The following is a 26,372-nucleotide window of genomic DNA, read 5'->3' as shown; positions in this document are numbered from 1 at the left end:
TATTTTCTCTAATCCCATTTTGATAGGACTTTCGATTTCCAAGCAAAATCGTGAAAACCGAAAAAACCCTTAAAACTGTCGACTTGAATCGCGATTTATTTAAAAAGCGCTCCGGCGATTTTTTGTTTTTTTTTTCTCGTCTATGAACATTGAAGTTTCATAATCCGCAAAAACTTCCCAGGTGTAAGCAACTTCCATTTAAAGTTAGTTCAAGAGCAACGTGACATTTATTTCATAAAATTCCAAAATCATTTCACAAAAAATATGTTGAACTCTAAAAAATCCCGCTGTGATTACGCAAAATGGACACTATAACTGTCGAAAATCACTACATTGACATTGGTCCCACCTTTGCACATCTTCATTTTTCTTTCGGACCATTGTAATCATCCGCTAGGTAGAAGATGAAAAATAAAGTGAAACAGAGCCCCTTCAAGTTCTTTATGATAAGAGATGTTCCTTCGTCTAAGTCTCTACTTCATCTTCACAGAGCCTGCTGTAATCAAGCTTCCCTCTTCCTGATCGCAAAGATCTCAGCTTGGAATACACTACTTTCGTTTTCCATCTTGTACGAGTGGTCAAGACATCGCCTTTCACAGTGGACGCCAGTTTCTTCTTTATCCTAGAACCGTCTGTAAAAGAAGACAGATCGTCCAGAAGCCAAGCGTACAACGAGTGTATAGTTTATGGGCTTAGTCCCGCTTTTCCCAATCGAGTTCTTCTCAATGTTTCATTTCCATCGCCATTGACGGTCAGAATTGTATATATGTAGGCCGACTTTCGTATTGTCAGTTGCTTTGTATTCGTGCATGAAACTAGGGGTTCTTAAATCGATTTCCCCACTACTGCAATTTCACTTCCCCACTACTGCAAAATTTCTCTAGATTTAAGAACCCCTAGTTTCATGCACGAATACAAAGCAACTGACAATACGGAAGTCAGCCGTACTTAACTTCCGAAGGGAGGTATAGTACAAAATTATCGAACTTACCCCTTCCAGTTCTGTTTTCGCTGGATTTACTCCAATGTCACTTGTTTTGGCCCTCTCATCATAAGTTCCGAGATTGTAGAAAGGAATTTGCTGATAATCATCAACACTACATCATCCGTAGACTACATTTTTAGTTGTTGTTGTTGTAGCAGCATGAAACCTACGTAGAAGGATAGGTTTGATACTGGGTTGGCGGCCGCTGGCCGAAACACAATGGGTTCGGGTCAATCCGGTACGTAAGAACCCGCTGCCGTGGGATTGACTACACCTTTAGTGGGCTGGTTCCGCGAATTCCATCAGTATATTATAGATCACAAACAGCCACCCTCGTTACTATTTTCCGAATGATCGTTTCCCAAATGCTCGAATTCATCCAATTTGTCTGGTTGTCTCATGTTTCTACAGATTTGCCTTTAGTGTGACTCCTTATCTTCAAATTGACCAATATTTCGAGTATTTTGAGGAGAAGGGAAGATAGTCTAATTGTTGTGTAGTCTTTCGGCGCAGAGACAGACAAGCCTGTCATGTCTAATGACAGATCCGAAAAGGTGCGCAGACTATTTTTGCCGATAATTTATCAAGCACACCGAGAGCGACCGGGCGAAGAGAAGTATTTTACGTCGAGAAGTGTTTTACGTTTGCCATCTCTTCCAGCCGAGGAAGAATCGCCACAATTTACGATGGGTGATGTTGCAGATGTTATTCGAGGCGCAAAATCATTCAAAGCGCTTGGACATAACGAATTACAATTATTATGCTATAATAGTTTGGATGTCGGATGGAGTCGAGTATTTAAGTAAGGTCCTCAACCCTAATAGTTTCCGAAGCCTGGAAGATGGGCAGGGTGGTCTCGCTGCTGAAACCTGGCAAGGGTACCAGCAATGGTGAATCATACAGGCCGACTTCACTTCTATCGCCAGTAGCAAAGATACTCGAGGCGTTTCTCCTCCCCAGCATCAGAGCGTGTTATCCCGTTGCGGATCATCAACACGGGTTCCAGAAGCAGGACATTACCACAACAGCACTGCACGCCATTTCCACCTTCTGAAACCTGGCAAGGGTACCAGCAAAGGTGAATCATACAGGCCGATTTTACTTCCAGTAGCAAAGATACTCGAGGCGTTACTCGTCTCCAGCATCTGAGCTTGCTATCCCGTTGCGGATCATCAACACGGATTCCGGAAGCAGCACATTACCACAACAGCACTGCACGCCATTTCCACCCATATTGGCCGAGGACTCAACCAGGACAAACCATGCCACAGAACAGTGATGGTAGCATTGGATCTGACCAAAGCGCTTAATACGGTCAGCAATACTAGGCTGTTCGAAGATATTGAGAACACTACCCTCTGGCCTTGTCTGAAACGCTGGGTCATCAACTATTTGTGTGGTCGCCATTCATACGTGGAACTCAGAGAGAGGAAGTACAAAACCCATAGAGTGAAGCAGGGAATTCCCCAAGGAAGGGTGATATCTCCGGAACTGTTTAGCCTACTTACCTTTCTGCAATTCTACGCCCTCACGGCATTGAGCTAATGGCCCATGGCTTCAGGTCCCACAATCGATAACATTTGTGACAGGCTAAACGCCTATATCATTGATATTGTAGAGTTTTTCCACACGAGTTTTTTCCACCACTAAGTCAACAGCCACACTCTTCACCACATGGACGGCCCAAATGAAGCTCCTACTGAATGTGCAGGTCGACAGTTCAATTATTCTGACCACAAACTACCCCAAAGTCCTGAGGGTCACATTCGATAGCATGTATAAGTCGTCCGATCATGCTACATTTATCTGCGATAAGTTGATAAACAGGAACAAGATCTTCAAGTCAAGAGCCCGCAGCACTTGGAGTGCGGATAAAGAAATCTTGTTAACCACATACAACGCGATACGTATAATGGCTACGTCGGTGTAACAGGGTGTCACCTCATGTCTTCAGTGGACCATTTGCATGAGGAGACCAAGATCCTGCCGTTGCGTCGACACATCAGGATTTTGACGATGCAATACTTGCTTGGATGCTATATGCAAGAACGAACCCCCAGGCGAATCAGCGAGGATTTTCGTGATCTGTAAAGGGAGTCCCAAAGATATAAAAGAGAATCCCTACGTGCTTATCATGCAGTCGCTAAGGTTTTAGAAGCATATAGTGCGAATGTCGTCCTCGAAGATCACCCACCATCCGTGCCAGTGGAATAGCAACCGCTGTCAAGGCAAATGAGAGTCATGTTGACACAACTAAGATGTGGTTGGTACAACCGCCTCAATTCTTGCTGGGCCAAGATTGATGGCACGCAGGATATCTGCTCAGCATGCGGCACCGGCCAGCATACCACGCAGCACCTTATTAGCTGGCCAGCCAACCCGACTCACATAACCCCATTCTCACTTTGAACTAATTATTAGGATATCCTATTCAGGTGGCGTCCTTTCTGAACATGGAGTTGAAGGCAGAGCCGAATTAATGAAGTGAAGGCATACATATACATACATACATGTAGAAGCTTATATGTTTCCTCCAGGATCTGGTATATTTGTGGAGATGCAAATTGGAGCATCGCATATTTCCATATATGTATACCAGGTGTTTTATAGGGATTGAATGTCATGGTGCTCTTGAAACAACTGTAAATGGAAGGTGCTTACACCTGGGAAGTTTTTGCGGATGCTGCAACTACAATGTTCATATATGAGAAAAAACAAATAAAATCGCCAGAACGCTTTTTAAATAAATCGCGATTCAAGTTGACATATTTAGGGGTTTTTTAGGTTTTCACGATTTTGTTTGGAAACTGCAAGTCCTATAGAAATGGGACCAAAGCAAATGTTGTAGTTATGAAAATTCTCCAGAAGATAGTCGTTTATGATAATTTCGTAGCTTTTACCGTTATTGAGATATAGAAGTTCAAATTGGGACAATGAATTGACAATATCGCTACCTTATAAAACAATGTCATAGATTGTGCGCCTTAACTAACTTTAAGTGAAAACCGCCTACACCTGGGATGTTTTTGCGGATTTTGAAGCAGCAATGTTCATAGGTGAGTAAAAAATTTTAAATAAATCGCGGTCAAAGTTCAAATGTTTAGGTTTTCACGATTTTGCTTGGAAACTGCAAGTCCTATCGAAATGGGGCTAAAGAAAATGTTGTAGCAGTGAGAATTCTGTACAAGATTGTCCTACATAATACTTTCGTCGGTTTTGCCGTTTTTGAGATATAGAAGTTCAGATCAATCTTTCAGATTTTTTCTCAGGTCTTCATCAGGATTTTGCTTAAAAACCGGAAGTCCTATCGGAATGGGAATAAAGAAAATGTTGTAGCTGTGAAAACTCTCTACAAAATTGGCTTTCGTATATTTTCCTAGGTTGTACCTTTTTTGAGATATATAAGTTTAATTTGGGAAATTGCAGTCATGACACTGTTTTATACAGTCAAAAATCTCAAAAACGGTAAAATCATTCTTGTGGAGAATTTTCAGAGCTACAATATTTTCTCTAATCCCATTTTGATAGGACTTTCGAGTTCTAAGCAAAATCGTGAAACCATTAAAAATGCCGACTTGAATTGCAATTTATTTAAAACGCGCTCCGGCGATTTTTTTGTTTTTGATATTTCTCGTCTATGAACATTAAAATTTCAGAATCCGCAAAAACTTCCCAGGTGTTGTAGGTTAGGTTAGGGGATGTGCAGCCACTAACTTGTGACTACGTCACTCGGAGACCTTCCGGTCCATTGTGATCATCCAGTAGAAAAAAACTGCAAGAAAAGAGGAGATGGAAAAGAGAGGATAGGGGGAAGAAATAAAAAAGAGGAAGTTGTTAGAAAAGTAAAGAACGAATAAATTACAAGAAAGTTTAAGAGGGGAGGAATAGTTTTAGAGGAGGAAAAAAGATTTATTTTTAATGGTAGGCAGAATAGTTGAATTAATTTACGCGTTCAGGTTGCGCTGTCCCAGCCACTTCAGATTTTTGATGATGTTATAGATCACAGCAGGTTCCACAGTTGAGTAGAAAGTTAGACACGGTGGAACCCAGCATAGGCGGAAGCCGTTAGTTAGCGTTTCCAAGGCTGAACTGCACTTAAGGACGACATCGGATTTGATGTTGCAGGATTTGATCGCTTTAAGAGCCGCTTGACTATCCACAAAGTTAGTCACCGGTTCAAAGATTTCTGCATTCAAACTTTTTATCAATTCCGCTGCCTTCCAAATCGCGAAGATTTCAGCCTGGAAGACACTACTGTTGCTGTCTAGCCTGTAGGTGTACTCAAGAGACAGCCTTTCACAGTAGACGCCAGCCCCGGTACCTTCCTCCATCTTGGAACCATCTGTATAAAAATCCAAACCGTCCAGAGGGGGGTTACTGCGGTTCCAGTCGTCTCTACTAGGTATAACGACGTCTATATCGTAAAATCTCAGGACTATTGATATATAGTCGCTCAGTTTTCCGCGTTGGTTCACATTTATGCCTGATTCGTTCAGGATACATCCATGCCCATAGGTACAACCGCGCCAGAGATCATGTTCATGCAGCCATAGGGCACTGCGAGTTGCCTGACACTTAATGCTGAGACTCATTGGTTTTAAGTTCAGCATTGCGTTCAGAGCAGCCTGTGGTGTGCTCCTGGTGGCTCCAGTTATGAGAATCAAGACAGCTCTTTGTACCTTGTCAAGCCTACCGGATGTCGATTTTTGGCGCAGTGAGTGCCACCAAACAAGAGAACCATAGGATAAGATGGGTCTAACCACGGTTCAATGGGTTTAGACCCCAACTTTTCCCAATAGAATTCTTACATGGATAAAGTGCAATCAATCCTCTCTTCGCCCTTTCCTCAGCATTCCTGTTCCATCGCAATTGACAGTCCAGGATTGTGCCAAGGTACTTTGCCTCGGGCGAGAGCTGAAGCTACACTCCATCCAGTGTTGGTACAAATACGCCGAGCTTACGCTTTTTCGTGAACATTATCAGTTCTGTCTTGGTTGGGTTTACTCCAAGGCCATTGGCCTTAGCCCAGCGCGACAGCGTCGATAATGCTCCTTGCATAAGCTCCGAAATGGTTGACGGAAACTTACCGGAAATCAGTAGTACAACGTCGTCCACATAGGCAACAACTTTTATACCTTGATTGTCCAGATCAGTCAAAATATTGTTTATAACAAGTAGCCACAGTAACGGTGAGAGCACCCCTCTTTGGGGGGTGCCTCTAGTTACTGTTTTCCTAATTTTTGTCTCCCCAATGCTGGAGTTTATAATTCTGCTTTCTAGCATATTATTTATCCAGCAAGTTAGAGGTTCAGGTGTGTTAACTTTCTTAAGTGAGAGTTTTATGGACTCAAGTTCTACGTTGTTAAAAGCTCCTTCTATGTCCAGAAAGGCAGCCAAGGTAAAGATTGAGTTTTCCATATTCCTCTCAATTAAGCCAACCACCTCATGCAAGGCAGACTCCACAGATTTGCCTTTAATATAGGCGTGTTGTGAGTTGCTTATAGAGGCGGTGTCTACATGGCTCCTTATCTCCAGATCGATCAGTCTTTCGAGAGTCTTAAGGAGAAAGGATGATAAACTGATGGGTCTGTAGTCCTTTGGTGCAGAGTGACTAGGTTTTCCCGCTTTGGGAATGTAAGTAACTTTTACCTCTCTCCACAGACCCGGTACATATGAGAGAGTCAAACACGCCCTATAGATCTCCTCCAGGATTTGATTATACCATCCGGTCCAGGTGACTTTATGGCTTGAAAGTGTTGACAGCCCATTTAATCTTATTTCTGTTAACCACCTTATCAATGAGATCCGAATCCATAGGCTCTTGAATTTGGAGGTCGTCACATTCATTATTGACAGTGTCCGCATCCTTATAGCCTGGGAAGGGGGTCTCTGACAAGAGATTAAAAGTCTCGGTAGCAGAGTCTGTCCACGCACCATCTTGCTTCTTGATACTTCCGATGGATTTAGGGTCCGTGGAAAGTAACCTTCGAAACCTAGCTGCATCGTTGACTCCTTCTACAGACTCACAGAAATTAACCCAAGATGTTTTCTTAGCTCGCTTGATCTCACTCTTTTATTTATTCAAACTCTCCTTGTAGGAGTCCCAATCAATGTCGAGTTTAGTCTCATGCGCCCTGTTATACAGTCGCCTGGTGGTTTTTCTAAGCTCGCCAAGTTCCTTGTTCCACCACACAGGTTGAGATTTCTTCCCAGGATAGGTTAGTGGACAGGATTCCTTATGGCAACGGAGAAGAACGTCTGTAAGATTTTTAACGGTCCCATTAAGATTCTCAACTGTTTCTACATTAATATTAAGAGCCAGTTGAGAACTCGTTAGTTCCGTGTACTTATCCCAGTTTGTTCTTCGCGGGTTCCTATAAGGAATTTGGCGACCTCCGTCCAAAAAGACATCAAAGGATATCTTCATATGATCCGAGAAGGAACATTCTTTAGATAACCTCCAATTCCTTAGGACGGAGTCATCTAGATTAGAGAGGGTTAGGTCGCCGACCTCCTCCTTATCCCTAATTTTGAAGGTTGGATCATTACCCCTGTTACATATTCGTAAATTATATGATAAAATAAAATCGAATATAGACTCTTCCCTTTTGTTGGTGTCCTTGCTGCCCCATTGGAAATGGTGAGCGTTTGAATCGCATCCCAGGATCACGTTGCAGGTACCCATCATATCACCAACCGTCGGACATCCAGGTTTGGTGAGTCTGGGGCCTCAAAAGGCATGTATACGGATGACAGCAGCGTGGCCATCCCCGTACCATGCTCCAGCCTAACCGTGCACATGTCACCGTTGCTGTAATTAGATAGAAAGATTAGATTTAAGCTTTTTTTACCTACTATACAAGTCCTCACCTTGTCCCCCTCGGACGCGGCGAAGATGTCGAAATTGGCATTGCTTAGTCCAGAAACCTTATTTTTATAGATATAAGGCTCCTGGATTAAGGCAATGTCCACTTCAGAGGTCGTGAGGGACAAGAGTAGTTCAGCGGCGGCGGCTTTGCAATGATGCAGATTAATCTGCAGGATGCGCAGCCTTTGCCGCTTCCCTACCCTTACTGAGTTTCGTGGAGTGGACTCAGTCGAAACCGAACCCACCCTGAACCGAAATTCAGTTTTCCCTCACGTTCTCTAAGATATAACTCCCCAGGGGGGTCAACCGCCACTCTTGCAACCAAACCACCATCCTCGTTACAGGGTGCTAGACTTATTACAGTCCAGCCCGATGTAGTGAGGTTGGGATTTTGCAATTTCAGCATTTTCAGCAGGAGCTCCTTATCCGCAGTAGGAGGGGGAATCCACGCTGAAAGAATCTTCCTGGACGGAATATCGGATAGGGAGACCGACGCAAGATCAGCTCCTTCCCACAGAGCGCCAAAGCCCTCAACTGTCCGAACAAGAAAATCTCGTGACTTCTTGTTCAGACATTTAATAACCTTGACAACCTTTCGTAAGAAGGCGCTGCCAAATTGTCGGTCTTCCTGATCTTCCGGTCCAGAAACTATGGCAGACCGAAGACCAGTTTCAAAAAGCAACCAGTGACTGTCGCTGATTTTACCATTTGGGTCAGCTCTGTCGATGATTGCCAAATGAAGGTCTTTATCATCTGCCACTGCAACCGGTCTACTGTATGGCTTCTTGCGTCCTTGACCGTGCGCCTTGGGGTTAACTTTTCCAGAGGAGGTGGATGCCTTCTCTGTACTCAGTTGCTTCCCCTTGGTAGTACGCTCAACAGCCGCCGCATACGAGGTTGATAGTTCAACCAGCTGAGATGTCATTGTCTTCTTTGGTGAAGGCTGTGGACCCTCGGAGGAACGAACGCGCTTCACGGATTTATGCTGCGGGGCATTGTTCGCTCCTCCAGGAAGACAATGTTTCCTTAGCTGGCCTAACCATCTTCCTATTGAGACCAGCATTTCCAGCCGCTTCATCCTTGCCTTTCGGAGCAGAATCGGGCTTTGAGGCAGAGTCCTTTACTGGTCGGTCATCACTAGGGGTGCTTGTAGGTTTGGGGGTGCACTCATTAGCCTTTTCCTTTACCTGTCGGTTCGGGTTAAGCTTCTGAATAGGTTTCAGCTCAGCACATTTGCCAGAGGCAGTAGGCTTAGCTGGCTCCACTACTTTATCCGGGAGGAAGATCATTTCCACCTGAAGCTCGCGATGAAATTCACCCGGGTAAGTTCTCTCGAACTTCCTTATAGATTGTTGTAAGCACCTTCCATTTAAAGTTGCTTCAAGAGCACTGTGACATTTTTACTAGGGGAAGTCAAAGCTTCTTGAAATATGGGACCCGAAATATCACAATACAAAAAGCCACGCCTTCATACGCCACTCGGGCTACAGTTGTAATGTTTGAGATTTTTATTACATCGCTATAATTGTATTCTCCATAGTTCTCTCGAATTGTGTTTTTAAATGAAATAATTTGTTTTTCTAGAGCATCCAGGTTCACCACTCTAGTTAACGTTTTTGGTTGCACGGTCATAGGTTGAAGGTATTAACTGTCGACAGATTCCTTCTTACTTCAATTATCATAATTCAATGTACTTAACCTATTTGCTTTCCTTCTTTTTCTTACAGTGCCACCCCACCCCAAGAATCTCTGATTGTTGCCTTGGCTACTGAAAATGCAATGCAAAAATCTGTAACAGCGGCAGCTATTACCACAAATGGAGCAGTGGTTACCCAGGAAACTGCCGCCCCAGCAGTAACACAAAATCTACATCCAGCCACAGCTGCGGCTGTGGGTGCCGTAGCAGCAGTGGCGGCTGCTGCAGCGGCCACTGTGGCGCCATTAGCACCGATACCACAAGAATTGACCGCTATGTCTGATCAAGATTTACTCAGCTATATTAATCCCAGTACATTCGATCAAGGTAAATATTTTTCAAATTTTTTTTTAATTTTTCATAAAAAATAAAATGTTTTTTACTATTTTGTTTTTTTTTTTTTTTGCAGTTTAATCTAAGTCCCAACTATTCAAAAAGAACTGAATTACCATCATTAAAAACAAAACAAACAAATTCATAAAAATCCAGAACCAATCAATATGGACCAATATTAATTGTTTATATATGTATTTATATATATATAGAAAAAGAACCAAGAAAATGATTATACATTTTTATTTTATATCTAAAAAAACTGTGTTAAGTTTATTTTTATTATTATTATTCTTCAATTTAATACTAAAGTATTTGTGAAAAGAAAAAAATGTTGATTTTATAAAACAAAATTGAATTTAAAATTAAAATCCCCTTGATTGATGTTTTGTAAACAAATATATATTAAATTATATTTTGGAAAAAGAAAGTAAATTTATATACAAAATATTTTTTAAGAAAAAGAAAAAATAACAATTTTTAAACTGTTTATAATTATTATATATAAAAAGCATATTTTATATTATTATACTTATATATACTTTTATATATGTATGTATACACTTTTATTGAAAATAATTAGTTTAACACATGGACTGACAAGTTGTGGAAATGACAAGGGACATAAGAAGTTTAGCACAGTTCCAATATATTTTCTAAACGTTATACACCAGCTGAAGAGGAGTTTTGAGGAACATCCAAACAGCCGCCAACGTTCCAAACAAACTTAAAACTTATTTTGACAGATATTTATACAGCACCAATGCTATTACGTCACATATGTAGCTAGAATTTGATTACATGAGGTCTCCGATATTTTCGAAACTCTAACTCAATTCATATCATATAATTACACTGTGCGACAACAAAAAAAATGACAAGGAAAATCGAGTAGATTATGAAAGTAGAGCTAAAAATATGAGACACATGTATTGGCATTTTTAAAGTTTACGTCGGAAAGTAACCAAAATAAGATGGGCAACTTCCGCCCATTTTTAAATTTTTCGAAATATTCGATTTTAGATATATTGGAATCCTTGCATTTCAGGTATATAGTGTCTTTGGCAACTTTACTTAGAAGGGTTTGGGAAATATTTTTGTTAAAAATTTTAACCCTCATTCGGTTCATCAAAGGGGTCTTTTTTGTCCTTTTTCGAAAATCTTTCAAAAACTCATTAAAAATGTGATCGTATCAAATCCGAATATTCTACAAAATTGTTCGCCATAAAATTTTACTATAGGTCTCAGAATACACCAAATCTGTAACTCTTGTCTAATCGCCAGGAATCTCTAAAAATGAAAAACACGTTTTTGGGTTAAAGTCGGACTTTATCTGAGTTTATTCAAAATTGTCCCTCAAAACATAATTTTAGAGAGATAATGTCAGAGACAAAAATATTCTTTGTCAAATTTCACCATAGGTCACCAAAGAAATGAAATGTCTATTTACATTCTATAGCATGAAAATATCAGTATCAATTTTGCTGAAAAAACATGAAAGTATTTCCCAATTTTTTTTGATGAAAATTTTTTCCTTCTTTTTTCTAGTTGATACATGGAAGTAATATAAAACTTGGTTATAGGTGAAAAGTGTCAAAGGATGAAAAATTCTACACAAAATTTCATTATGAGTTTCAAAACAAATCATAAATCAATGTACACTATTTCCTTAAAAAAAATTAGATTACAAATTTATATATATTAGGATGAAATTATATGTTTTAATTTTGGACTGTTAATTTTACATAATTCCATACTGGATCAAAATCTAGCAAAATCCTTTACTTTTTGGGAATATTGTTAAAGAAAGAAATGTTCCAAATGAAATTTCATTATGAGTCTCTGAAGAAAAGAAATCTGTAACCATAACATATAACATTCTTAGCAGCACTTGTTTTTGATATATAGGTTTTAGGGCCATATTTTCCAATTTTCATTCAGATTGTCGTTGTGATTAAAAAATTGATGGTTTTTCGTTATAAATTCATACAGAATATGTTGTGCGTTCAATTTAAAAAGCTTCATCCTTTGACACTATTCACCTATAACCAAGTTTTATATTACTTCCATGTATCAACTTGAAAAAAGAAGGAAAAAATTTTCATCAAAAAAATTGGGAAATACTTTCATGTTTTTTCAGCAAAATTGATACTGATATTTTCATGCTATAGAATGTAAATAGACATTTCATTTCTTTGGTGACCTATAGTGAAATTTGACGAAGAATATTTTTGTCTCTGACATCATCTCTCTAAAATTATGTTTTGTGGGACAATTTTGAATAAACTCAGATGAAGTCCGACTTTAACCCTAAAACGTGTTTTTCATTTTTAGAGATTCCTGGCGATTAGACAAGAGTTACAGATTTGGTGTATTCTTAGACCTATAGTAAAATTTTATGGCGAACAATTTTGTAGAATATTCGGATTTGATACGATCACATTTTTAATGAGTTTTTGAAAGATTTTCGAAAAAAGGACAAAAAAGAACCGCATGAGGGTTAAAATTTTTAACAAAAATATTTCCCAAACGCTCCTAAGTAAAGTTGCCAAAGACACTATATACCTGAAATGCAAGGATTCCAAGATATCTAAACTCGAATAATTCGAAAAATTTAGAAATGGGCTGAACTTGCCCCTCCTATTTTGGTTACTTTCCAACGTAAACTTTAAAAACGCCGATACACGTGTCTCATATTTTTAGCTCTACTTTCATAATCTACTCGGTTTTTTCCATCATTTTGAAAAAAAAATTGAATTTTGTTGCACAGTGTTATCATTCATCCGATGTTTTCATTCTTTAAAAGATGTTCCTTTCCCCTTTAATAAACAGCACATCTCCCAAAGCAGTCATGTTTATGGGGTTTACTCCAATATTTAGATCAGATTTCGGAGCAAATTATATTCTTATGGGTGTCTTATATCATACCAAAAAAATTATTTATTTTAAAGAAAATAAACCATAGCCAGCTGCATCTAGGAGCGAAAACAATGACATACATATGTTCCCACAAAACATCCCACAAAGTACAAGGGTGACTTCTCTGATATCAATTATATATATTGATAAATCCTATAAGGAGCATAAATTCCTATAAGGAACATAAGGCCACACTGGTACTAATTAATGCACTCCAATTCATATTCGTACGGTTATATAGGACCTACTGTGCGAAAAACAGTCAGAATGGCGTATCTTAAGGCACCGCTTGCAGAGAATTTTTTCATAACTGAAACAATCAGAAAACTTTGCCTTTATTAAACCGAGGGGTATTTTGGCAACCGTGGAAAATGTGGTGTTGTCTAGCCTATGAATCGAACCCGAGTTTTCAGTGTGCAAGTCAGGTGTGTATACTATTGCAACAGGGTTGCATCCACAATGTCACTACAAATCATTAAATACCGAAACAATTTAAAAATGTCCAATTGAAATACTTGTCCCCAACTTCTCAGTCCATGTCTTAAACAATATATTTAAAAATAAAAAGAAAAAAACTATTTGTTGTAATTATTGTTGGAGAAAAACAAACAAAGCCGGTTTCAAGTCAAATTATTATCTCATATGTGTTACTATAACTATACAAGAAAAATATGACTGCCATACAAAAATAATAACAACAACAATACACACTATTTTACAAATTTAAAGAAAGAAACAAAAAAAAAACGAAAAAATAAAAATTGTTTATTTTTTACAAAAATTTAAATTTAAAAATTTAAAGCTTTAAAACTAAACATTTTGAAAAAAAAACCTTACATACATGTGCAACTTTATGAACATTATTTAAGAAAAAAACAAAAACAAAAACAAAAAACATTTTGCTTTTAAAGCACCTCGAAATTTTTCGTAATGCTGCTGTCCAACAACAAACAAAAATTGTCATGGAAGAGCAAAAAAATTAAATGAAATGATTATTATTACTATTATTAGCTTTCCTCTTAATTTATCCTGACCTAGTTATAGTTTCTTTTTTTCAGTTACATCTTTAAACTATTTTCAAACAACCTACCAACCAACCAATCAACCTACCAACAAACAAAAATACATACAGTCTGATATATAATTTGTAATGTTAATAATTATTTTTATTTGTATTTTTAATTTTTGCCTCCTTTTTTATTTATAAGCTGTGGTTATCTGGAAAACTTTTTTCTTTGCGTAACGTTTAGTTATAGAATGTCTGTTAATTTTTATGTTTTTTATTATTATTATCTATGTATATCCAAACTATTGTTAGCTATTAAAAAAAGAAAAGAAAGAGAAAACTGAAAAATCCCTATTTTTATTTGATTATTATTACCTTTTTTTGTAAAGTTTGTGTTATACACAAATCAAATTTTTTCAAAAATAAAACTACCCACAAAATGTTGATTTTTTTATTATTTCTTACAACTAAACTGTAATAGTTCTAATTAATGGCATAAATGCTCTAATGAAACACTGTAATTCAATGCAGCAAATTTGATTTTTTTGCGAGAGGTACTCAAAGGATTGAGTCGATGTAGTCCATCTCCGTACTTGAACTTATTATGAGGTACAAAGTTTAGCCCAATCGATTAAACCGCACATTTTTGATCTATCAGAGTTTATGTAAACGGGTCCACCTAAAACTCAACTAGGTGTTCACCTAAAAATCGTTAAAAAAAATCCACCTGTATTATCCACTATGTTTCCATTAAAAATCGTTATGAAATCCTCGTTTATTGTCGTCTACGGTTTCACCTAAAAACCCTTTTAAAAATCCATTTTTATACCCTTTAGGCTAGAAAGGGTATATACACTTTCATACGGGCAAAATGTGCCTCATCGTAATAATGGTTTTAGACCCCAAGTATGTCTGGACGTAAAGTGTTTCAGACAATTTGGAGTTGATTTAGCAATGTCCGTCCGTCTGTCTGTCTGTCTGGTGCGCACGATAACTCTCGAACGGATGAACCATTTAGGTTAAAATTTTGGCTTTCGTAATATTTTGTCCAAACTTAGTTAAGGTTCGGAGATGAGCTATATCGGTCCACCCCTTCCGGTACCTCCCCCACAAAAGTTCCAAAATTTTTTGTGGGCACGATAACTCTTGATGGGAGTAACCGATTTGGTCCATACTTTGCACATCGTAAAATTTCTCCCAGACTTAGATAAGGTTCCAATATGGACTCAATCGGCCCACTCCTTCGGGTACATCCCACTCAAAATTTCGGATAAGTTCAGTTTAGGACCTGCTCTCGAATCGCTTTAATTTTTGTTGTCGCAGCTTGGATTAACTTCCCCCCATATGACGGTAAAAGTTTCATCAGGGGCAAGACCATACGTCCTGAAAAATGGCCGGAAAGGTGCAAAAAGCCCCAATGACACCTGCTGTAGTGGTTGAAGCGCAATTTAACTCTCGAACGGATCTGCCGATTAGGTCCAAAATTTGACCTTCGTAATATTTTGTCCAAGCATAGTTTAAATTCGAAGATAAGCCATATCGGTCCACTCCTTCAGGTACCTCCCCCACAGAAGTTCAAAAATGTTCGGAAAAATTGTGCACACGATAACTCTTGAAGGGAGTTACCGATGTAATCCATAATTTACACGTCCTAATATATCTATCAGATATAGATCAGGTTCGAATATTGACTATATTTGTCTACTCCTTCTGGTACCTCTCACACACAATTTCGGATAAGTTCACTTTAAGACCTGCTATCGAATCACTTTGATTTTTGTTGAAGCGATTTGCATTCGCTACCTCCATAACGACGGTAAAAGTTTTTTCAGGGGCAAGTCCATATTTCTTAGGAAAACAGGCCGAAAGATGTAAAAAATCCCTATGTCACCATATGTGGCTGTCGGAGGGCACGATAATTCTCGAACTATTCAACCCATTTGGTTCAACATTTAGTCTTCGTCATATTATATCCAAACTTAGTTTCATGGGACAATACCGGTCCACAACTTCCGGTACTTCTCCCCAATATTTAAAAAATGTCACTAAAATGCTAGGACGATATCACTTGAATGGGGCAACCAATTTGGTCCAAACTTTTGATCTCCTAATATTTTGTCAAAATTTAGTTTAACTTCCAAAATGGCCCATATCGGTCCTCCCTAAGGGTACCTCCCCAACAAAGGTTCAACATTTGTGTCTTAGTGCCGTTAATTCCTAATCCACATTTTTGTCGGCAAGTTCAAATGTCCAAAAAAGGTCACACAATTCTGAAGAGACCTTAAATACATTCGATCTGTCCGTAGGTGAAAGTTTCACTTCACATTGGCTGAGGGTAAATATCTGTCGGCAAAGCCGACTGACACTTTTTTACTTGTTCCTTAGAAAATTGAAATTTTATTATGTGTATGACCATCTGCGCTGCAGTGACGATCCACATTTGTACACATATTCTCTGTATTTCGTCTTATTTTCATTACAAAATACTTGTCAACTATAAAAAGATATAAGATATACTCAAATACTTTTGCATAATTTCGCCCACCTTGTCTATGAGCGGTCATTTTCGATTCCTAAAGCTAAGTTTTGGAACATGCTACCAAATTATCTCAAAAACTCTGTTAAACCACAAACTTTTAAGCATAATCTTCTTGATATCTATCGATTTTAAGAGATAGTGTGTTAAGTTTTATTATTTAATTTTTGTATAATTTTAAAATATTGTTTTTTTATTAATTACTTGCATTATTAATCTTGTCAACATTAGCTGTGTCTGGTTACCCTAAAATTTGTAACAATTTGTACCAATTGTTGCTGGAAGCCGTCTGTTAACACAAAAAACCAGCAAAAGAGAGCGATTCGAGAGAGACATTTTGACAGTTCTTTCACTGAGAGCTAGTAAATTCTTGCTGGACAAATTTCTTCTAGCAAGCACTTGCAAGCTCTTCTTCTTCCTGAAAACAATCAATCAGCTGTTGATTTATGTTTGTGAACATTAAAAACAATTTTATTGTGGAAATAACATATGGTCTGTTCCTTTACTTTTAAAAATGGTAACAGTGGCAGAAAATGGTAAAAGTGGTAAACTGCTCTCATGTAAATTGTATGCTATTAAAAGTAAGGGAACACTTTACAGGTTAAAAATGGTAAAATATGGTAACCTCAAGCATGTAAAGGAACAGAGCAATTGTCTAATTGTATTGTTTTATGGAGATCAAATTTGTAAAGTGGAAAAATACTTTTTTGTTTCATTTTCTTTTTTATTTTTAATAAAATACAACGTGTTTGCTTCCTTTGTTGGCCGACAAATTGTTCTGTTTTGGCATGTCAGCTGATTGCTTGCTGGTTTTTGCAGGGAAGGTGTCTGTTTACTTTTTAAAATTTTCTGGCAAAAGAGAATAAAAACCCCTTACTCTCTGAGAAAGTTCTTGCTGGACAATTCTTGCTGGGAAAGTAACCAGACAGACTTATTGTTGTCCAATTGGGCATTAGTTGGTTGTTAAATAAAATAAATGAAACGAAAAAATGAATAGATTTTAACATGTTCATTTTACTTGGCTAACTTCACTGCTATTATTTTGCACACGAAAAAACTTTCCGGAACAGAAAACTGTAATGGTGTTTCTTAATAGTTTCATATTTATGTAAAATAGTGTAGCCCGTGAGGTCTGGCACCTTATAAGCATTGACCTGATGCAGATAATTAAATTGTTTTAAGGATTTATATCACATTATTGCAATTTTCGTACATAGCAGTTCCGCTCTGTTATTATTTTGCACGCAACTGTATGTGTATATCTGTGTGGACTTTACTTTAGGGGTCGATTATGGATAGCAACTCAACTGTAGTTGCGTTGCCAGAAGAGAAATCATGCAATTAAAATGAGCAAAAGACGAAAATTTTTGTCAAGTTCAATCAATAAACCTTCAGCTATTAATTTAATTGTAAAAAATGATAAATTTTAATGCGGAAATAGAAAATTCTATTACTAAATTTTCTGTGGGCAACGTAACTGGAGTTGGGTTGCTATCCAATATCGACCCCTTACTTCATTGAAGATTATATGTAGGTGTTTAGAATATACAGAGAGTTGGAGTATTTATGAGTTTTATGGTGCAGTAAGTTAATTCTCACTACAGCCACTTCAGACCCTTGACAAGAAGAAGCAGGCTTGTTGGCTCGGTTTGGCAGAAGGTTGTCAGAGATTGGATCGTTTTTTATCCATGATTAACAGTATCCGGGACGTGAGCATTGGGCAGCGTCATAATGCGTTTTATTAGGTCTGTTCTATACAAATTTGTACAAACTTTTACAAAATGCTGTTCGATAACAAACTTGTCCAATAAAAGAGAAATGAGAAGTAGTTGCAAGTATTGGCAAATACTTTTTCCTTGCGAAGTTTTCGAACAGACCTATTCTCAACTTAAATTCCCTTTGAGTTTTCTCATTTTCTCTTTTAAGTTGAAACGGTGGAAAGACAATTATCACGGGGAATTTTCATTCAGAATAATCCCCAATAAGCACTCGATTGTCTCTGTTTCTTCTTTATCTTTGACAGTAGTAGTCAGCAGGTATCATCTCTTTCTCTCATTTACATAACATTAATCTTATTCTGCAGTGACCCGTGATTATTCCCACCCTTAGTTTCAGGTCAGATTTCTTCGTGGGCTTCAAAATTGTAGAAGATTGTCCACATTACCTTGGATACCTTACAAAGCTAGGTTCATTGTGCCAGATATGGCTAGCCTTATCCCGATATTCTTGTTCCAACTGCCGCATGAAATGGCACAAGGATGGTGGCTAGAATTAACATGTTGATTTCCATTCGGTTGACTCCGATCCGCAACACGTCACTTCATCTGCTATTTCATTTATTTCGATGTTGCATTGAACCGGCGGGACCCTACATAAGGTAACTATTGATTTTAACTTCTCCAAGGCGTTCTTGCAGTCCAAAACCGACAATGTGACGAAAGAAGTTCAGCAAAAATTTTGTAGGCAAAAACACAGTTATAGGCGGAGTTTTTGGAACATTCGAGCCATTATCATTATTGAGGGAAGTATGGAAGTATGTCCTGTTTAGTTGGTCATGGTAGACTTTTTTTACAGATTTTTTAACAATGTGTCAGGAAGCATGGGTCGATCGACGTATATAGACCATCTAAAGACTTGATTTAGCTTTTGGCCCTCTATCACAGGATGTATGGGTGCTTCCCTACGAAATTACATATTTTTTTATCACGACCACGAGAACTAAGTTCGGTAAAATTACAAAACGATCAAACAACACTCAAACTGCATTTCCGAATTTAAAGGGATGTTCTTGAAGGAGTTGTCCGATATAGACGTTTGCAAAGTTTTCGCCAAATCAGATACTCAATGTGTATTAAATCGTGCTCTTCAGTCATTTATGTTGTTTAGAGGTTTTTGATTATTATCTTAGGAAGTTTGGACTTGCTCCCAAAACAATGTACCGTCGATCCCCAACATGTCCTTAAACTGCAAAATAGTTTTAAATTTTGTGAGTGAGTTATGCGAAGGAGTTAGAGGCATCAATTTTCAAACCTAAGAAAAAGAAAAAATATTACATGATTAATTTTTGACCTTATCGGTTATTCCCTTCGAGATTCATTGTGCGCACCATTTAGCAAACAAATTTGCCTTTTTGGGGAGGTACTCAAAGGATTGAGTCGATATAGTCCATCTCCGAACTTGAAATTATTACGAGGTACAAAGTTTATACAAATCGATTAAACCGCAAATCGATATAAACTCGTTAGCCTAGATGCTCAAATATTAAAAAATCCATCTAAAACTCGACTAGGTGTTCACCTAAAAATCGTTAAAAATCCACCTGCATTATCCACTATGTTTCCATTTTCAAATCGTTATGAAATTTTCGTTTATAGTCGTCTACGGTTTCACATAAAAATCCCTTTTTTCTAATAAATCCAAACTTTTTGGGTTCTACTGTAGTCAAATTAAAAATCTTAAAAAAGTGCATGTTTATTGTCGACTTTGGGTCCACAAAAATATTTAATATTACACCCTAGTCCGTCCATAAAATATTAAAAAAAAAAAAATAAGAGTAAATGGGGTCAACAAAATAAGACGTGAAGTGTGTCTGAGAACATTCCCCATTGACACAATTCATATCTGTGTATTATACCGTCGACAGTTTTAAGTTGCAGAACACAAAAAATAGTAAATTGAAAAAAATTGTTGATTTTATTTGCGTTCCACTGTTAAAGAATTCGTAATTTTCTACAGTAGAACCTTGGTGGTAATTTTGTATTTCTCCTCAGAGATCATGTGATTCAATAGATGGTGTTATTAATACACATTTACCACTGTTGCCAACTATATTAACCTAAAAATATTAATTAGGTTGGGGTGATTTTAGGCGCAAATAAATGATCGCCACTTTATGAGAGATAAATTGGCAACACTGGCAAAACCATCTAAATAACGCCATCTAGTGATATACATGATCCCAAAAGGCCAATACAAAATTACCGCCGAGGTTCCACTGTAGAAATACGCCAATTTGTTTACAGTGGACCCTATTTGAAAGGCGTAACAGCAAGTATTGTTGTACAAAAACAAACAAATGAAAAATGCTTGCTTAGTCCAATTGCCGCAAGGAAAATTGCCTAATGTAAATATGTACTTATTTTCACGTTCATTGCATATAACGGAATAAAGGACAAAGAAAGTTCGAAAATGGGACGTATCGGCTCAAACCTTCAGATACTTTCCACACAAAATTTTCCCAAAAGTTCATATTTCCTCAGATAATTGCCTTAGAGTTGTAAAAAATCCACTGCCACAAACTTTAATGACTAGTATGCATGATAACCAAACCATGAGGTGAGTAACCGATTTGGTCCAATCTTTGTGAACAAATGTTGACGTTTGGTGTGGTTAATGACCCGATTATTGTTATCGATGTAACACCTTATTATTCCACCGTGTTCCAAACATAAAGCTGGGTACACATTGTCAGTTTTGAATGACAGCCTTGTTGTTGCTTGCTTAAATGGTACGCGTATCGGTAATTTTTGCCTGGTTTGTCAGATTTGTCCGACACTAAAACGTCTGACCCAGTGGGACACTTCGTTTCAGCTGCCCGAATGGGCCTCAATATCCTGATTAGAGATTGGGACATGGATCACTATCGTGTCCATGATTTCATCGTCTTCTCCAAATATCATCAGGGATACCGTCCTCCTTGTGAGTTAGGGCGATAATTTCCTCGATTAGTTTAAGGAGCAACACACTTGGTCTGTTTATGGTCCAGTTCCGTAGCGTAGTCCTCTGCAACACTAGAGCATCAGCTGCTGGCGACAGTATTGAGGGGTTCGTTGTCGTTTAAAAATGTCGTTATCATGTTTGCTTTTATAAAAACAAAAATTTCAACACCCATTGTTACCATTCAAGCCAAATAATACAACTCCCTTCGAAGAGTTTCATAGAATCACTCTAATTCTCTTTTGGTGCGGGTTTTTTCATGTTATGTGGTATTTTTGCGGCCATTGTGTGGTATAAAATTCATTGTTCGGATGAAAATCAGCATATCTGGTCTAAAATCGACATTTTAGACCAGACCACAAAATATTTAATGGTAGCTTGACTGTTTGACAGTAATCGATAATTCCGAAAAATCGACAGTCAAAACTGATCGTGTGTACCCCGATTAGGCCCGTTCTTACATCTTGTCTTTAAAGTCCATTTTTGTTATACCTTACTTTAAGACAATTAGACCCGTTCTTACATCTTGTCTTTTAATTCCATTTTTGTTATACCTTACTTTAAGAGTAAGTAGGGAATAAAGTTAGAATTTATTATTACATCTGCCATTTAAAATAAATGTTACATTTTGTAAAAATATGACAATATCTAGCAGAAAAGACTGTACACATAAAATTTACTCAAATCTAATTGGTTGATTTGGATTTGCTCTGAATTTTTTCTTGTTTTTGGTGAAGCATACTCTCGGGCGCACTTTAATTTTTAAAAGGAACACAAACCTCATTTTAATTTATCTGACACTTATTATTAAAGAAAACATTTAAGAACAAAAAACGGGTTATCTATCCGATACCGACCAAAATTTAACTACAGAAAGGATGTAATAATGGCCCATAAAGTTATAGAAAATAATCGTCGATAAAAACTTATTGACGATGTAGAGGACCAATTTTTGTTTTGATTTGAATAAATTAGAAAACAAGTAAAAAAGTATCAGTCGGCTTTGCCGACCGAGATATACCCTCAGCCTGTGTGGATTGAACAGTTTTTTTTTTTTTTTAAAAATCTTATATATTATGGGGCGTTTTCAACATTTTGGGCGAACTGACAAAAATATGTATTGGATTAAAGCTCAAAAATTTGTGGCGGATATCGATAGATAGGGCTTTTGTACCATACTTGCCTACGAAAAACAAAAAACAATCCCACGGCAGCGTGTTCTATCGCACTGGATTGACCCAAACCCTAGTGTTTCGGCCAGCGGCTGCCAACCCAGCATCAAACCTATGCTTCTACGTAGGTTTGTATGCTGCTACAACAACAACGAAAAACATAATATCGCAAAAATGTTGAACAATTGTGTGGGTAGTAGCCCAAGAAATGGACCGATAGGATCCTCATTTGAACATAAACTAAGTTTGGATAAAATATTTAGAGATCCAAAGTTTGGACAAATCGGTTGTTATGTTTATGAGACATCGAGCGTACCATTTTAGCGAATATTTTCGAACTTTTCTGGGGGTGGTACCGGAACCGAGCACCACCTTCGAATTTCTTCTAATATTCGAAAAAATATTACTATATCCTAAGCGTGGACGAACGCAGTATTCGGTTCGAGCTCTCCAGCCACTACATACGGTGCCACAGGGAATTTTTACACCTTTCCTGCTGTTTTCTCATGAAGTATGGTCTTGCCCCTGAGAAAAACGTTTACCATCGTAATTGAGGCTGTGAATTTATCCGAAATTTTGTGTGAGAAGTGCCCAAAGGAGTGGACAAATATAGTCCATATTCGAACCTGATCTATATGTAGTAGATATATTAGGACGTGTAAATTATGGACCAAATCGGTCACTCCCTTCACGATTTATCGGGCGCACAATTTTTCCGAACATTTTTGAACTTTTGTGGAGGAAGTACCTGAAGGAGTGGACCGATATGGCATATCTTCGAACGTAAACTAAGTTTGAACAAAATATTACGAAATATTATCTTGCCCTCCACCACTACACATGGTGTCATAGGGTTTCTTTGCCGCTTTCAGGCTATTTTCTCAGGAAGTATGGACTTGCCCCTGATGAAACATATATCGTCGTACGGAGGGCATTGAATACAAGTTGTTACAACAAAAATCAAAGCGATTCTAGAGCTGGTCCTAAACTGGACTTTTCCGACATTTTCTGTGGGAGGTTCCCGAAGGAGTGTACCGATTGAGTCCATATTGAACATCATTTAAGTGTGGTAGAAATTTCACGATGTGCACAGCATGCACCAAATAGGTTACTGCCTTCAAGAGTTATCGTGCGCACAAATTTTCCGAACATTTTCGAACTTTTGTCAGGGAGGTACTGGAAGAAGTGGACCGATATAACCCATCTTCGAACTTACAGGTATGTGATGAATTCCGAATCGATTTGGTATGAAAACGATTTGCCCAAAACGAGTGAATCGTATTTAGATGTGATGGAAACAGCATCGAATTTCAATTCACGTTGTTTCAATTTCATTAAATTCCTCCAAACAAAAAACAGACTAGTGACCCCAAATCCTCAGATGAAAGCGGCATAAAATATTTTTTTGTTGTGGCGAAGGCAAAAACCGAAATAAATTTAATGACAAATAAGATAAATGTGTGTTCTTATTTAAATGGGCTTATATGGAAGCTTAGTGAGGGAATTCTTGTGCTATTACATGATGAGAACTACAAATAGTGCATAACAACATATTAAGCTGCTAAACGTACACTTTTTGTTCTATGATTTTTTATCAAAATATCGAAAATTTTCTCAACAAAATATGCCAAAAGTAGGGAAAATAAATCTAAATTTATCTATTCTCTATCCGAGCTTACATTTCAGTCCTGTTCTCTTAATAGTCTCTCAAAATTCATTACATCGTTTATAAATCGACCACAAAAATATGACCATTTTCAAAACGAGAAAAATAAACGATTATCGGGTTGCATCACACCTAGGGTTTTGGGTAGGGAAATCCCGCACCGGGAATTCCCGGGAATTCTCGGTTTTTTGGTTACGGGATTTTCCCGGGAAACAAAATCGTATTTCCCGGGAAATCGGGAAATATATTTTTACATATATCGCAACTAATATTGAATGAATGAATAAACTATGCACGTCACTTTTATACCATAGAATCAGAATTCGATTAGATTTTACAAAATCAATCAATTACAAAAGATTTGGAAATAATTTTAATCTACATAAGTGTTTTCAGGGAAAAAGTTATAAGAGCCGCACCAAAAATATAGACTATACACGGTGCTCTTGAATCAAATTTAAATGGAAGGTGCTTACACCTGGGAAGTTTTTGCAGATTCTGAAACTACAATGTTCATAGATGAGAAAAATCAAAAAACAAAAAAAAATCGCCGGAGCGCTTTTTAAGTAAAACGCGATTCAAGTTGACATTTTTAGGTTTTCACGATTTTGCTTAGAAACCGCAAGTCCTATCAAAATGAGACTGAAGAAAATCTTGTAGCTATGAAAATTCTCTACAAGATTGACCTTTACGGTATTTTCGTAGGTTTTACAACTTTTGAGATATAAAAGTTGAATTTGGGACAATTCAAATTCAACTCAATTCTGTATTGTCTCCTTATAAAACAATGTCATGACTGCAATTTCCCAACTTAAACTTATATATCTAAAAAAATGGTACAACCTAGGAAAAATTACATAAGCCAATCTTGAAGAGAATTTTCACAGCTATAAGATTTTCTCAGGTCCCATGCCGATAAGACTTGCCGTATTCAAGCAAAATCGCGAAACCCAAACAATAAAACCTAAACATGTAAACTGAACTTCTTTATCTCAAAAATGGTACAGCCTGAGAACAAATCATAAACGTCAACCCTGTAGAGAATTTTCACAGCTACAACATTTTCTTTAGCTCCATTTCGATTCGACTTGCGGTTTCCAAGCAAAATTGTGAAAACCTAAAAAATACCTAAAAATGTGAATTTTGACCGCGATTTATTTTAAAATCCCTACAGCGATTTTTTCTTGTTTTTGGTTTTTTCTCATCTATGAACATTGCTGTTTCAGAATTCACAAAAATTTCCACTGTGTAAGCGATTTTCATTAAAAGTTAGTTAAGGCGCACCCTTCATGACATTGTTTTATAAGGGGCGATACAGTCAGTGCATTGTACCAATTTGAACTTCAATATCTCAAAAATGGTAAAACCTACGAATATACCGTAATGGCCAATCTTGTAGAGAATTTTCATAGCTACAACATTTTCTTCAGTCTCATTTTGATAGGACTTGCGGTTTCTAAGCAAAATCGTGAAAAACTAAACAACCCCTAAAAATGTCAAATTGAATCGCGATTTATTTAAAAAGGCGATTTTTTTTATTTTTTGATTTTTTTCATCTATGAACATTGTAATTTCAGAATCCGCAAAAACTTCCTAGGTGTAAGCACCTTCCATTTAAATTTGATTCAAGAGCACCGTGTATAACGACGGATTTTAGTCATTGGGCTAAAGAGGGTCCGGCTGGCTGGCAAACGCGCACGATAACTCTCGAACGAAGCCACCTATCAGGTTAAAAAATTGGCATTCGAGGTTTTTTTCAAACTTACAGCCAGTTTCTGTATGTCGAAAGAAGAATGTGTGCGAATGAAACACGCCCGAACATTAGTTTTCGAAATAATTTTACATTTGCTTTTGCTTCAAAACAAAAAACAAATTTGAAAAACACACAAGAGTTTGGACGTGTTTCTTTCGCACACATTCTTCTTTCGACATACAGAAACAGTTAGTTTAAGTTCGAAGATGCACCTTATCGGTGGTCCACTACTTCCGGTACCATCCCCACAAAAGCCGAACAATTATCACTAAAATGGTGCGCAAGACAGCTCTCGAAGGGAGTAACCGAATCGGTAAAAATTTTTGCATATAGTAATATTAGTTCCAGGCACAGAACGGGTTCCATGCAAAATTCGGAAAAAGTGAAGTTTAAGAGCTCCTCTCTGATCGATTTGTAATTCTTTTCAAAAAGTTCTACGACGGCGCAATTTTTTTTGGGAGGCCAAGTCCACTCTTCCTGAGGTAAAGTCCCAAAATCTCAAAAAAAGCCTGCCCAACTACATTGGGTAGTACGTAAGATAACCGTCGAAGGGAGAAATCTTAAGCATAAGAATAATTTTCGAGGTCCATAAAATTGTATCAATAACTTCATTGCTTGAGCCAAATCACTTTCCGTCGAGCGATTTCCTTAGCTTGAATAATGGAAATGGTCAGTGTAGGCAAAATCCGGGCAACATGGTGCATTTTTCCACATTTTTCCGT

At 37.6% G+C, this 26,372-nt stretch overlaps 1 protein-coding gene across 6 annotated transcripts in view; it reads left to right on the top strand.

Moving 5' to 3' along the window:
- Positions 1-10,330, top strand: part of NFAT (nuclear factor of activated T cells 3) — a 275,534-nt gene extending 265,204 nt beyond the window's left edge. For all 6 annotated transcript variants that reach the window (XM_073976626.1, XM_073976624.1, XM_073976621.1 and 3 more), the window contains 2 exons: positions 9,581-9,876; positions 9,959-10,330. In XM_073976626.1, coding sequence (XP_073832727.1) covers positions 9,581-9,876; positions 9,959-9,963 — 301 coding nt within the window. In that variant the 3' untranslated portion in view covers positions 9,964-10,330. The remainder of the gene's footprint in view (positions 1-9,580; positions 9,877-9,958) is intronic.
- Positions 10,331-26,372: the final 16,042 nt, after the last annotated feature.

The sequence above is a fragment of the Musca autumnalis genome, unplaced genomic scaffold (genome assembly GCF_047663935.1).
Source record: "Musca autumnalis isolate F117 unplaced genomic scaffold, ASM4766393v1 scaffold_3, whole genome shotgun sequence".
Lineage (NCBI taxonomy): Eukaryota > Metazoa > Arthropoda > Insecta > Diptera > Muscidae > Musca > Musca autumnalis.
The sequence above is the reverse complement of the archived record's forward strand: the minus strand, read 5'-3'. Positions and strand labels throughout refer to the sequence as shown.